At 43.2% G+C, this 14,753-nt stretch overlaps 1 protein-coding gene across 3 annotated transcripts in view; it reads right to left on the bottom strand.

Annotated features, from left to right (window-relative positions):
• Positions 1-1,113: 1,113 nt before the first annotated feature.
• Positions 1,114-14,753, bottom strand: part of KDM1A (lysine demethylase 1A) — a 59,096-nt gene continuing 45,456 nt past the window's right edge. For 2 of the 3 annotated variants that reach the window (XM_049878224.1, XM_049878226.1), the window contains 11 exons: positions 13,691-13,833; positions 13,051-13,141; positions 11,859-11,993; positions 11,002-11,075; positions 9,780-9,891; positions 6,823-6,955; positions 5,237-5,424; positions 4,712-4,826; positions 2,712-2,839; positions 2,304-2,450; positions 1,114-1,595 (listed from right to left, as the gene is read on the bottom strand). In XM_049878224.1, coding sequence (XP_049734181.1) covers positions 1,410-1,595; positions 2,304-2,450; positions 2,712-2,839; positions 4,712-4,826; positions 5,237-5,424; positions 6,823-6,955; positions 9,780-9,891; positions 11,002-11,075; positions 11,859-11,993; positions 13,051-13,141; positions 13,691-13,833 — 1,452 coding nt within the window. In that variant the 3' untranslated portion in view covers positions 1,114-1,409. The other variant, XM_049878225.1, reaches the window with a different exon arrangement.

Below are 14,753 nucleotides of genomic sequence, written 5' to 3'. Positions count from 1 at the left end.
CCAGGAACTGGCTGATCTTAATACAACTCTCTGTAAGATAGGTATATCTTTATTTTAAAGAGGAGAGCACTGAATTTAAGCCTAATGAGTGACTGCCAAGGTGCTGCTCCATGCCTGGGAGCCCAGCTGTGGTAGGCTGAAAAATGGTCCCAAAGACATCCAGGCGCTAATCCTGGGACCTGTGGCTGTTACCTTATATGGTCAGAGAGACTGCAGATATGACAAAGTAAAGGATTTCGAGGTGGGGAGATTGTCCTGGATTACCCAGTAGGCCCAAATACAATCACAAGTGCCCTTATAAGAGGGAGACAGGAAGATGTGATGACAGAAGCAGAAATCGGAGTGAGTAATGTGCTTTGAAGATGAAGGCGCCATAGTCAAGGAATCCAGGCAGCCACCAGAAGCTGAATTTAAGGTAAGGAAATGCATTCTCCCCTCAGACCCTCCAGAGGGAACGCAGCCCTGGGGACCTTTTAGACTTCTGGTCATCGGAACTGTCAGAGAATAAAGCTCTGTTGTTTTAAGCCATTAAGTTTGTGCTAATTTGTTATGGCAGCAATAGGGAACTAACACATCAGCTAACTCTTAAGCCCTGAAGCCCTTGGAGACACCTTATACAAACCCATTGCTGTTGATTCGGACTCAACGCCACCCTACAGAACAGAGTACAACTGCCCACCTCATATAACGCTTCCCGAATCTTTCTACCAATACCCTCAACAGAAATGGAAAGTTAACACATATCCACGGAGGGAATCTGGGGAATAATGCCAGAATGGCCTGCCTGAGGCCTGAACTTTGTTTCAAAATATATTCCCAAAGTTTCCGGATACCCATATGATGACCTGTGGCTTCATACTCTTGGCACATCCACACAAACCCAGTGTGGAAGTCCAGCCCCACCCATGGATGGGAGATCAGCAAGCCCATCACTTCTCTGGGGCCCCCTCAACCGTATCTTTAGACACGACCAAACCACTGGTCTCCTTTATATGATCACCATCACTATAGGAAAAACTGGCATTTCCAGAGGAGTAACACCCTGTATTTAATACACAACTCCAACCCAAAGGACAAACAAAAAAAGATGACTAATTTTATATGAAGTTTTATTCTCAAAATATAAAAAAAAAAAAAAAAAGTCACACCAAGAGACTAAGATATTACTCCACAGTGCTTGTTTGCCTCAGGCTTTACGAAGGACACAGAATTCCAGACTAATGGATAAGTCCCTCCCTATACTCCAGGTCACTCAAAGGAAGCAACCCTGGCCATCTGACCACAGTGAGCCGGAAGCTGATTGTGCGCCCAGGTCCAGGGCCAGTTTCTCAGTAGAATCTAGTATCGCTAGAAAGCTTTGCTTACTGCAGTAAAACGCACACTGGCCTCTTCCTTAGAAGGTGCCTGTCTCACATGCTCGGGGACTGCTGTGCAGGGACGCCTGGTGTGGCCTGGCGAGGCAGGGTGTACATGGCCCCCAGGAACTGGTCTGCAATCCTTCCTGCTTCTCGCAGCCCACTCAGCAGAGCACCATGGACTGTGGCTGGGTAGTTACGGATTGTATGTTCTCCCGCAAAGAAGAGTCGTGGAATTGGCTATTTCACGGGAAAAATTAAAGAGAGACTCAGTAGGTTTTGTAAATACACCTTGTGTTTGAACTGCCAAATTCCTGCTGACCTCTGAAGGCTGATCCCCCAGTTGCTAGCCTATCATTCTACCAAAAAGCTTTCTCACAGCTCGTCAGTGAGCATCTTCCTAGAATTGGCAAGTAGAAATGGAATAATAAAACTGAGCCCAGCCTCAGTTCTAGGGTGATGCTTAACTGCACCTGTTCTTATTTATCAGCTTAAAGCTGGGGGATACTCAGATCTAGAGCTTCCATGCCTTGTGTGGCACCTACCACTCCCAGCGACTGAACCAAGACAGCAGAGCATTTGTTCTTAGGAACCTTTGCCTCAAGGCCTAGCTCAGAGCCGGCCTTAGAAAGCCACAGAACCTGGGCTACAGCTAGCAGGAGCCCTTACTACTCCCTGGAGCAGGGTCTGGCGATGTCTAGTTTAGGACCTGAGCTTTCCTCAGGGGCATGGCCTGGAGGCCTCCGGTGACTGGGACACTGCAGCGGTCTTCTGGGCTGTTACAAATTCTAAGACGCAGATCACATTGCTCCTCCCTTTTCCTCTTCTCGTGTCTGACAGGGTCCGGGGACAGAATGACTAGAATCTACAAAATCAGTGGCAGCATTTTTACCCTGAAATTCTGGTCTCTTCCCAAATAAGCCCAGGTACAGTTTGCCAGTTTCTCACCTGTGGGGCACCTGGAATTGAGGGGCCAGGAGTGATTGGCTGAGCCATTAAATCATAGTCATTTCCAGACGATCCTGCAGCTACGTAGGAATAGGAGCCCCGGGCCCAGGGATCAGCACGCCAGCGAGACACCACAGTCTCCTTGGGCTATGAAGAAAAGCAGGAGCAAAAGTCATTACTAGACACCAAGGACAAACTGTCTCTGACAGGTAGGAAAGCTGTGGTCAGTGGGGTACGAGAGAGATGGAGACGACAGACATGAGGGTCAGCTGAGCGATGAATGCTGTTTTACAATACACAAAGGCAATGCCAAGCCTGACCAAGAACCTGTGCTGTAACTTAAGAGAATACACCACACGCTGGCTCAGTCTGAACTCCAGGTCCTTGTCGGCCCGCCCCCTCACTCACCTGGGGCACTGCACTGCTGCCAAAGATCCCTTTGAGAATGGCCAAGCATCGGCCAACGATCACATCATCGCTTATGTTTTCCATGATGCCAGCAGCTTCTCCTGCCACCAATGCCAACAGTATCGGAGCTAGGAAAACAGAAAGGACAATTCCAGGTTTTCCTACAAACTGTCCTCAAGAACCTCGCTACGGCCCACATTATTTTGGGTGCTCTGAAAGCTGACAAGAGACATGCAGCCCTCTGACACTAAAGACAAGTTATATTTCAGATACAGCAAATCAAAGTCGATCCTCAGAATGGAGCTGGTAGACTACAGTGAGTAAAGTGTGACTCACCGGCACTCTGCAGAAGACAGCAGTCCTGAAGACACAACTTCAAGCCTTACGAACAAACACTCCTATATTTAGGCATAGCATTCTTAGCCTTGACTGTATCAGACAGCTCCAGGACAATGGCTACAACCTTTCCAGTTATCCCAGGCCCCTCGAAGCCCATCACAAACTTTTTTCACACATTCAGTGAATACTTGTTCAACAGACTTACGTATTCAACAGTACTAGGTGCTAGGGATAGAAAAGCTATAAACTATATACTCCATTAGAGCAAGAGGTAAATAATCACATTAGATTATTAGATATAATCCATTAGAGCGACAGATACATAATCATGAACTGTGATAAAAGCTATGCAAAAAAGCACAGAATACTCAAAGAATACAACAACTCAAGTCAGATCTGAGGCAGTTGGAGGAGTGTGTCCTGGAAGGCCTGTTTGAAAAAGTGACATTTAGATCAAGACCTGAAGGCCAAGGAGGAGTCAGCCAGGTTGAAAAGAAGAGATGTGGTGGGCTGGAACATCCCAGGCCAAGGCCACAGCATATGCAGAGGCCCTGAGAAGAAGACAGCATGGTGCATTCCAGGACATTCGAGCAGAAGGTGTGCCAGAAGCCCAGGGAGCAAGTGGGGAGAATGGACGGTGGACAACGAAGCTGAAGGAGCTGACAAGGGCTAGATTCTGAGAGGCCTTAATAATGCATGATGAGGAGTTTGAACTTTTTCCTTAATGTGGCAGAAAGCCAAGCGGGGCTATCACTTAGTGGTTACTGGCAACAGCTCTGGTAAGAAGTGTCAGTGGGTTGGACTGGGGGGTGGGCTGTGGAAAAGAAAAGAAGTAAACAGATTTGAGAGTGATTTTGAGGCAGACATTGACAGGACTTGGCCTGGACGGGGAAGGAGCACTCACCTCCTGTCAGAAAGCAAGGTGCTCAAGGAACGAGTTCTGTCTCTGTGGGGTGAGAGGCCCTGGAGGGTGGAGGAGGTTTCAGGTTCAGGCAATGGGAAGAGGTGGAAAGAGCTGGGGGGTGGAATCAAGCTGGTGAACTGATGTGTCAAGGCCAGGCCTCTTGATGCTCTGCATGGCAGGGTGTCACCTGAACCTCTTACTGTCTTACATCCTTTTTTTGAGACTCAGGTATGGTATAAATATACTTTCTTTGGCACAGAATTAAGAGTAATCCAATTATGGAAGAAAATAATCAGAAACAACAGGTAGAAGTTTGATAAATACATTTGAAGGGAAGTGATCAAAGATCCAGGTGCAAGTCAGGTACAAAAGCCTGAGAATGAGGGATATGAGTTTCCCCACCCAGGAAGCCCTCCCGGGCCAACCCTACCCTGCTGGGCTGATTCTTCTTTTTGTGTGTTCTTTTCCAGTACCCTGGGCTTCCACCCTGTAACCCCCTCCACCCTGTAACCCCACTTCCTGCCCAGTTCTGGGACTGCCTGTATCCTTTTGTATCCCCCACCAGGCTGGGAGCTCCCTGAAGACAAGAATTTTTTTTCCATTTTCATATCCCCAGCACCTAGGAGGGATTCAGCACTTGCTTGTTCAGTCAGTGGAAAGAAAAAGCAAGGCATATATATTTGAACCACCCCAGAATATCCCTAATTCTGCCATCCCTATAAGGCTGTGGAAAAGATTGGCACTGAAGAGCAGTTACCTTTATAGAGGTTCCAGAAGAGGAAGAGCTCGCCCCTGCTGGCGGTTGTGCTGCCCACGTGCCCGAACAAATTGACGCTTGGGTCCCAGAAAACACGGTCAAAGCACAGCACCACCTACCAGGAGGAGGAGCACACGAGTTGGTGGCAGGGCTCAGACAGTGTGGCTTTAAGCAAAGCTGTGCCTGAAGTACTTTCTTCTTCCTGAGACCTTACTGAGGTCTCTTCTAGTCTACTTTAAGCCCCAAAATCCCTATTATAAATGGTACTGTGTAAGATCACATTTATGGCTCCTTTAGTAGGCCTGGGTTTGCCACGTGACCCCAGAAGATGAGGAAGTCCTCAGGGATATTTTCTATAGAATTCAGCTCTAAAGGGAATGAACTTGACAGGCCTGGGCCCTCACATCAGACAGCTGAAAGCACAGCAAAATATACAAAAATGCACACCCCTGTCGTCTCTGAGTGGAGGCCAGTGAGTCTGGTATCGTGTGATGGTGTGCCCAGAGAGGGGCCTAGGTCAGTTACCTTGTTCAGGTTGCCAAATCCCATCCTCTGGACTGCAGATGTTTTCCACTCAGGAAGAGGAGGCACAAACTGAACGGCTGGTGGCTGCTGCTTCAACACGCCCAAGGGAAGGGTACAGAGAACTGCATCGCATTTGTAAATAAACGTTTGACTTGTGGAGCGGGTATTCACAGCTATCACTTCGCATCCTAGAGAGGTTGGAGGGAAAAGACGGTGTTGGTGACCAGGACGGTACTGAGTACTTGGTGGGCAGCAGGATCCACACAAGGTCACAGTACTACCAGTCTAGGAGACAGGTTGGTTATCTGAGGCAGAGGTGAGGTCACTTGTCGAAGGCCACACAGGTAGTAAGGGACAGGATTCAAACCCTAACAGTCAACTTCAGAGTCCTCGCTCATCACCACCATATTATCTATCTCTTCCCTCCTGATACGCTGGTGATCTTCTGGACTAATGAAAGGAGCTGACCATTTACCAACGGTAAGTAAACTTAGACCAAAATTAGAAAATAAGAGTAAAATGTCTATCTCAATAGACCCAATACCTGTCCACTGTGATCAGGTGCTAAGAGCCAAGAAACGAATGTTATCAGACTGATACAAACTTAAGGTACAAAGCCTGAACCACTGCTATTTTTGAGGTGCACTTTGAAGCTTAGCTTGTCGACAGAGGAATGAGCTCAAAGTTGAGCACAGAAAAGGCATGTATTTTCATTTGTTTGATTTTTTTCCTTCAATGAATGTGTATTATTTATATAACTTCGAAAAATAAGCATAGCTCAAAAATAAGTATGAGAGTTCAGTACACACCCATCTTTCTGTAGCTGTAAAACCAGGGAAAATGACAATAAAAGCTACTGTTCTCCACCTGTCTGCACAAAAAGGCTGCCAATCTTCTCAACAGCACCAGGCAGATGCTCCCCTGATAGGAAAATTAACTGAGAAGCTGTTTCAGTGATAACTTAGCAGCTCCAGGCAAGGGAGGGGCGACAGAGGGGTGGCTGGTGGCTGCATCCCACTTGTCATGCTCAGGTAGTCACACAAGGGCCCTCAGTGAGGCAGGGGACTAGTAATCCAGGAGTTTGAGACTCAAGCAATTCCAAAGTTGTGTGAGTGGACAATGGATTCTCTGTGTCTGACATTAAAAGTACCCTGCGACCAGCAATAATAATGAGCTCTGAGCTACTACCATAGCAATCACAAGGCAGTTCCATCTTTGAAGTCAACTTCTAAGCAAGACTACTCCCAGAGCTAGAAAGCGGCAGAAGAAAGCTATCCCACCGGAATAGGAAAAGCCAGAATGGACCCAAAAGCCAAGACAGATGGTCAAATACAAAGGCAGGGTCCCACTGGAGTCCAACGACCAAAATCCCGGCAGGATGTATTTAGGAATATACTTTGCCAACTATTTTTTGTGTTGTATTTAATACTGAATTACTGAATATATTATTCAGGAGTCATAGTTTATAAAATATTCTACCAGGGAATGTGCCCAATATTCTTGCTGTAGGTCCAGCTCAACACAAGATGAGATCAGTGCCCTGTTTCAGGGAAGAGATTTATCTTAACTGCAAAGCAGCGAAGTACCTGAAGCTGTGTAGCGAACCTGCCGAACCGCTGTGTTCAATTTAATGTCTAGGCCTTCTGCTAAGGCCACAGGCACACAGGAGTAGCCATTCCTCACTGTCAGGTGGCTGCCAGTAAACTCAAAGTCGTCGTCCTAAAGAGGAGGCAAAAGGACACATTTCCACATTTCCTTAATCTAATTGCTACCGTTTGTACCAAGTTCTTCTGTATGGAAGCAGTCAATATAATATTAAGGCAGATATTAAAGAACAACCACTCAGAATCTCTCTCCAGCTGCCCAAGGAAACTGAAAGGAAAAAGAAAAAATGCCAAAATGTTCCTAATGGCTTTCCTTGGAGAGTGGGATTAGGGCCGTTCCTATACCACCAACTCCGGGACATCCATGGGGGAGAGGAGACGGAGGAGGAAGTGACCACCCAGGAAACTCAGGTGATTTTATCTGACTTTCGAATGCATTACTGATTTGGCGGCCCATCAGATTCACTGCCCTAACTACATTTTCAGTTGCCTAAGAGCAAAATCAGTTCTTAGTCCTTAAACTTACAAGCTTTAAAGGTGAGGAAGACTTCCAAAACTAAAGTGGGTCAAACTAGAGGAAGGCAATCTAGGATTATAAAGACTGGCCCAAGATAATTCACCTAGTAAAGAAGTCAAGATTTGGCCTGGAACATAAGAATCCCCCAAATGCTCTTATATCTTTCAATTTACTGACATTTTTTCCATATAGGGAAACTCTAGGAAGCCAGGACTTCTAATTTTATGAAATTACTGACGAAAACATAGCACAAATAGAATTCTTAGGTATTAGATAAACTACTGGGCTGGCAGCAAAACTCTCACAGATCAGATCTGTTCAACTCACCCACATTAAAAATTCAATATAATTACAAATGGATGCATATTAAAACTTCAAATGATAAATCAGTAACTAGGGAGGGTCTAACTTAGTATTTACATGAAAACCATAAGGGAACTCTGAATTTTGTAAGATTTTTATTCTAATAGGTTCAAACCTCACTGCAATTTAAACATTAAAGAATATCAGGATATAATTTAAAGATTAAAAAGTCAAAATAACTTTACTAGAAAAATGTATCATTAGTATTAAAACATGCAAGTAAAAATATAATATTTACTTTTACACAGTCTTAAGTTTGGTCAAAGTCTCAGAGTTAGCGATTCGTCTATTCAATATCCAAGAAGCCCTGTGACACCTCACCAGATGAGAATTCAAGAGGAAATCACACTTAAAGTCCCTGAGAAAAAATTTAACCAAAGATGTATAAGACTTGTACACTGAAAACTATAAAACAATGCTGAGATATTTAAAGAAAACCTAAACAAATGGAGAGAGAGACCATGTTCAAGGACTGAAAGACTCAATGTGTTAAGATGGCAATTCACCCTAAATGGATCTATAAATTCAATATGATTCCAATCAAAATCCCAGAAGGCATTTTTTGGTAGAAATTGACGAGCTAATTCTAAAATTGTTATGGAAATACAGAAGATACAGAATCACCAAAACAATTTCAAAAAAGAACAAAGTTGGAGAACCTAACACTACCTGATGTCAAGACTTCTATAAAGTAACTAAGATACTGGCATATGAACAGACAGATCAACAAAAAATAAAGAACAACCATAAACAGATTCACGCTTACATGGTAAAATGATTTTTAACAAAGTGTCAGGACACTTGGATATGAGAAAAAATCAGCTCTACCCTTACCTCTCACGGTTACAAAAAATTTAACTCAAAATGGACTATAGACCAAAACGTTAAGACCTAAGCCCATAAAACTTCTGGAAGAAAACACAGCAGAGAATTTTTGCGACCTTGCGTTAAAATTTTCAGGACACAAAAACGCAAATCGTAAAGAGCTAACTTCATAACTAAAAACGTTTGCTCTTTTAAATATGATTTAGAAGATAAAAAAGCAAGCCACAGTCTAGAAAAAAATATTTGCAAAACATAAATCTGACAAGGGACTTCTATCCAGAATATAAAGAATTTAAAGAAGTCTTACAACTCAACAAGAAGTCAGACAACCAGATTTATAAAAAGAGGAAATGACTTTAACAGATACCTCACCAAAGAAGCCAGACAAATGGCCAAAAAGCGTATGAAAGATGGTCCACATCACTAGACATCAGGGAAATGCAAACTAAAACCATAACAAAATAAATACCCTACACCCACTAAAATGGATAAAAATTTTAAAACTGGCAATGCCGAATGCTGGTGAGGAAGTGGAGCAGAGGAAATTTCATGCTCTGGCGGTAGGTATACAATTGGGAAAACACTCTGGAAGTTTCTTATAAAGTTAAACATCTACTTTCCGTAAGACCCAGCAATTCCACTCCTAGATATTTACCCAAGACACGAATGTTCATAGGAGTTTCATTCATAAAAGCCAAAAAAGAAGAAACAACTCAAATGTCTATTACTGGAATACTGTGTATACAACGGAAAACTACTAAACCATAAAAAGGCACAAAGTACTGATTATACAACGACATAGAGGAATCTCAAAAAAATTCATGCTCATCTCAAAAACTTCGTGGTAAGAGTCACACACAAAAGATTATACTGTATGATTACACAGCGTATGAGTCAATTTATCTGACATTCTAGAAAAAGCAAAATCTATAACAGAAATCAAGTCAGTGGTTGTCTGGAGCCATGGCTAATGGGGTGGGGGGCAGGAAGACTGACTGCAAAGGGACAGGGGAACTTTCAGGATGATGAAAACATTCTGTATCTTGATTGCAGTGGTAGCTCATGACTATATGGCAAAACATCAAACTGGTCATTTAAAATGGGTGAATTCTATTGTATATAAATTGTATCTCTTCATAAAGCTGTTTAAAAAGACACACACACAGATTAACAGTTTCCCTTAAGCGCTTTCTCAAAGACACACGTAACAAAATAAATGCTAAAGGAATTTTACCTGATCCCAATGTTTAAGGGAAAGGGTAGACAGAGGTGTGGCATTAGCAAATTCTAGATTTGCGAAATGCCAATCAAGTATTTGTCTGTCTCTTGACGATAAATACACATCACTGCAAAGTAAGAACAGAGTACAAGGTTATTCCAAGCCAGATTACTCCTATTCTCAATGAGCTGATGAGGATTCCCTCAATAACTGTGTCAAACCTTAGCCTGTGACTGAACCTTCTCTGAAAAGAGTGTTAAGTCATCAAGTGGGACCTGGTCTGTCTTTGAACCCTGAACCTTTGGTGCCTAGAGCAGCATCAAGCTCACTACATACAGCAAGTTACAATTAGTCCTCATTTGTCTGAAAAAAAGACTTCAAACTAGTAAAACCTTAAATTACATTGCATTATAAAATTTTATTAGTTGTAGAAAAAATTTGTTTTTTATTTTAAATAAAGCATGGACTAAAGCAGGGATGGGTAACATCCCTGACTACGGAACCAAGTAGGTATACATGGAGGCCTGAAGAAACGCGGTATCAGCAGCATATGTGATTCATGCTAAAAATCCAGTGAAGGGTGTTTTTCAGAATCAGACTGCCAGGCCCTTTTTCTGAGGTGCCTCTGGGTGGACTTGAACGGCCAACCGTTTGCTTGGCGGCTGAGTGCATTCGTCATTTGCACCACCCAGGGACTCCACAGCTTGTACCATATTCTGGTTTTTCGGACTGTCTCCACATGGTATCATTTACCTGTTCCTTTGTTACTATGTTTTTAGAAAACAGGAAGCTAGGTTAGAGACTTGACTAAATTCAAATTAAAGAAGGAATTTTAAGGCGAAAAAAATCCGATGGAAATGAAGTGTAATACTTCCCTAGTCCCCTGAATTATAAAGATTTAAAGCTATGCCACCCTTCACCCCACCTAAAGAAGATAATTTTTGCCTACCCCATCTTCGTTAACATATCAGATCTTATGGGGAAAGACTCTTTTCAAAAACCATCTATTAGGTATTTAGGACACAGTTACACATTACAACATAAAAGTACAAGTAGTCCTTATGTTCTCAGATATTTCCATTCGTTAAACAATTTAAAGTCTATTTGCTGAACACAGATACAAATTCATTAATTAAATATAACTAAAAGCTGACTGTGCTTTGTAACTATCCTTCTAAATCGAACACAGGAAGAAGAGGAAAAGCCGTCCTTCTGAACGTTTGCTTTCCTCACTCACCTTGGGGGATTGGCTTCCAGTTCTTGAAGTTTTTCTTCGAGCTTTCCTTGTGTTTCAGCCAATTCATCATATTCCTGATAAAATTAAGTGAACCGGGCTTATCTTGCTGGGTCAGATGTCCACCTAGCTTATGTATACCGTGAGCTATAAGGTCTGTCCACCTAGCTTATGTATACCGTGAGCTATAAGGTCTGTTCAGATCATTCACAGGACTGTGGCTCAATTCAAGGTTGGGGTCAGAGTTCGAGGATTTTTGTTCTTGGAGACAAGTTACAACAATGAGATGGTAGTGTAGAGGCTCAAAGGAGAAAAACAAAAAGCAGCAGCGTGGCGGTGTGCTACAAGGTCAAGGTGAAAGACAACAGCAACTACCATTTCCTGGGCATTTGCCACCACACCGGAATAAGAACTTTAGGTGCATGATTCTATTTAAGCTTCACGATTACCCAGCAAGTTAGGTGTCATTAACGCCATGTTACAGATGAGGTAATTAAGGAGCCCAAAGTGATAAAGCTAGCAGACACCAAGTAAGGGATTTAAATCAGACAGTTTGACTCCAAAGTCCATGTTCATTACCATCATTCTAAACTGTCAGGGATAAACCGAGTGACAGGGGGCTCACAAATGAGATTCAAGTGAGCTAAAGGGAGGAGAGCGTGAAGACAGGGTGGGAATTCTGCAGGGAAAAGCAGATCCTGAACCAAACTCACCCCAGAAGTCCCTGTGGCTGCTTGTGACCCTTCTCCCTACTACAAAGCCTGTGATTGGCTAGTGGTGCTCTTTCCCAAAGTTTCCCAGATCTGCACTATTTCTTAACATTCTCAGTAAAAGCAGTTACGCATGTATGTATACCACACCTTGCAGAGGGCAGTCAGATCCCTGTGCTTGCTCTTCACTAAGAACTCGGCAGTGATATCTCTGGGTGGCTTCACTTCGGATGCTTCTTTGTACTGCTGATGGAGTTCTTTAATTTTCTCTTTCAAATTTACCATCTGAGAGGACCAAATAAATAAAAATTTACCATTCTAGATGGGGATGTAATTCATCTCCAAATCACATGTGCCCTTGGTTTTGGCTCCTCCCCCAAAGCAGCTAACATGCCCAACCATAATACAAGGTCTTTGTAATTCTTAAACACCTCTTCTTCATCATGCCATTTTGGAAACAGGAAAAGAGTCCTAGATGGCTTAACCCAGAGGTATCACATCACTATCAGAAAGTAAGATTGACTCTGTCTTCCCAAACAAATAGGAGTAAGGAACATCTCAGTTATTAAAAAAAAAGGGGGGGGCGGGTACTGAGGTAAATTTGATTTCCAGGAAGAACAAACTACCACCAATTTAACTTCAACTTCCTTTGGGAAACAGAAGATCATAATCTTTTTTGAAAATCTGTACCAGGTCAAATCACCACCGAAATGACCTTGAGAAACAGTTGTGATGTTATTTTCCCAGTTTCTGACGGCACTGCACAAGACCAGGGTGCAAGTTAAAGCCTGAGGCCGTGGGGCCCCCACCTCCTGCCGTTGGGCAGTTTTCTCACCTGATCCCTACCACAGTCCATGCTCATCTGACAGGATGAAGAGATGAAGTACAGTGATACGGCGAGGCGGGAGCCCAGCCACCAAACAAGCGCACCCAGACTCTGCATTGGAGAAGCCCCCGTGGGGTCGTCCCACTTCAGGCCCCATTGTCTTCATCAGTGGGAACCTGACCTCGGTACAGCTGACTTCCCTGCAATCCTAGAATTCAGCTGAGGGCACTGGCCTGCTTTTAAACAGCCAAAGGGAACCTGACACAGAAGAAGGCTCTATTTTCCCTGGCAACAATCTATCAATAGTGCCATATTGAAACTCAAAGACCAACAGATAAAACGATGCCTTTTGCTACTCATTATTTTCTCAAGAATCATGAGTACTAGCCATGCAGACCTTCTCTTCCACGGAGAAAAAAAAAAAATCAGAAACGCTGTTAAAGTTTCTAAACCAGAGGTTGTCCCTGTCCCCTACCCCCCAAAGGCTTCAGTTATGAAGAAAATACAGAATTTCACCTTATTAAGAAGTTCTTTCAATTCCTCCTGAGTTTTCACTATCTTCTTCCAGTGTTCAATCTGCTCATCTTTGACGTGCTTTTCTTGTAACCTAGAAGAGACAGTATGTACGCCCTGGCCACAGAGCCTGCTTTGTAGCACAGGACCGGAGCCCTTCAAAAACACTCGAGGGCATCCAGCCTGCTGAAACTTCCAACACTTTGGAATAAGAAAGCTGGCTGGTGACAAACTATTTTCTAGGCTATAGTAAAATACAGTACAATCCCATAAAAGCAATTTTTTAATTTTTACCTAAATAACACTTTGCTGTGGAATTTACAGATGAAAAATACATAATTCCTGTCTTCAATAAGTTCTCCAGGGTGTTACCCTAGGACATCTGCACATTCACATGATCTTTACCATGGATTAATTTTTCAAACCACTATATTTGTATGTGTGTGAAAAGCAATTCATTTTTTAATAGAAAAGGGCCTTAAGGATCAGGTAACTATTTTAAATGTTTTTAAGTTTGAATTTAACTATATCACATGAAAATAAGTTAAAACTAGCTTGAATAAGACTTGCTGAAAAACTTCAAGCATAAGAGCAAATCTCCAGATGGAATTCACTCTACAATAAGCAGTGTCAAGGTACTTACTGAATGACAACTTCCAATGCCTGGCCAAGGGACACAGGCTTATTATTGAGGACATTGAAGTCTAGTTGATGACTAAGGTAAGATGTAGCTTCTAGCAACCGGTTAAACTCTTGCTCTACCATTTCATCTTTCTCTTTAGGAACCTGAAAATCCGAAGTATAGCAGAGTTGGTCCTTACATAAGACTGAAAATAACCATCCAAGAAAACACAAATGCTCTACTGTTTAAAAAAGGTCAAAATATGTATCTCAAAGGGGAAACCTTTGAGGACAGTGATTCAAATTTTCTTTTCTATGAAGTGGTCAATTCTATTTGAATGAGATATGAAATGTATTGGCCCTGATTTTTCCATATTCTCCCACCTTTGCCCTCAGAGCTGGGACTCCACCTATTATCACCAACCACAAGATTTACACTGTGCTGGTTGACTGAAGTTACATGGAGCAAAAGGTGCACTGGAGCTGACATGCACTGAGGTGAGCTGGGCTGACATGCAAACAACACAGTGGAGAAGTCTCAGAGAACCAAAGATTTGTCAACACACCTGATGACCCTGCAGAATAAGGGCAAGATGGAAAAATAAGGAGCCCAAGGTGTGTGCCTCCTCTCAAAGATGACAGGATTTCAGGTGGGAGATGGGAAGAGAGAAGCGAAAAGTCACAACTGCTAATAAGAACACAGTAGCACCTTCATTCTTTTGCAGAGGGATGATGTTTTGTGGCACCAGTGAGTTCAGAGTTGAATGTCTAAAGCTCTTACAGAGACTATGAGTAACTGAGGTGCCAGGAGTCTGGCCCCTCACTGGTGGACGAAGGGAACAGACTGCAAAGCAGATCATCAAGCTGCAAGACACGCTCCTGAGCCATGCTATGCCTCTGCCCACTGACACCACCAGTTAGCTGACACACACCCTTTGCTACTGCTCCTCAGTCTCATGGTAAACCGATCGCAATTCTAGTGCGGGATTTCATGGCAGCAGCGAGAAAAGGGAAACGTACGTCTAAGGCAAGCATCTCTTGCCACTATGTACATCCCATAATAAGCCGGGCATCAATTAGGAAAT

Source organism: Elephas maximus, chromosome 3, assembly GCF_024166365.1.
Source record: "Elephas maximus indicus isolate mEleMax1 chromosome 3, mEleMax1 primary haplotype, whole genome shotgun sequence".
NCBI classification, from domain to species: Eukaryota; Metazoa; Chordata; class Mammalia; order Proboscidea; family Elephantidae; genus Elephas; species Elephas maximus.
Note: the sequence above shows the minus strand (reverse complement) of the source record. Positions and strands in the feature narration are given on the sequence as shown.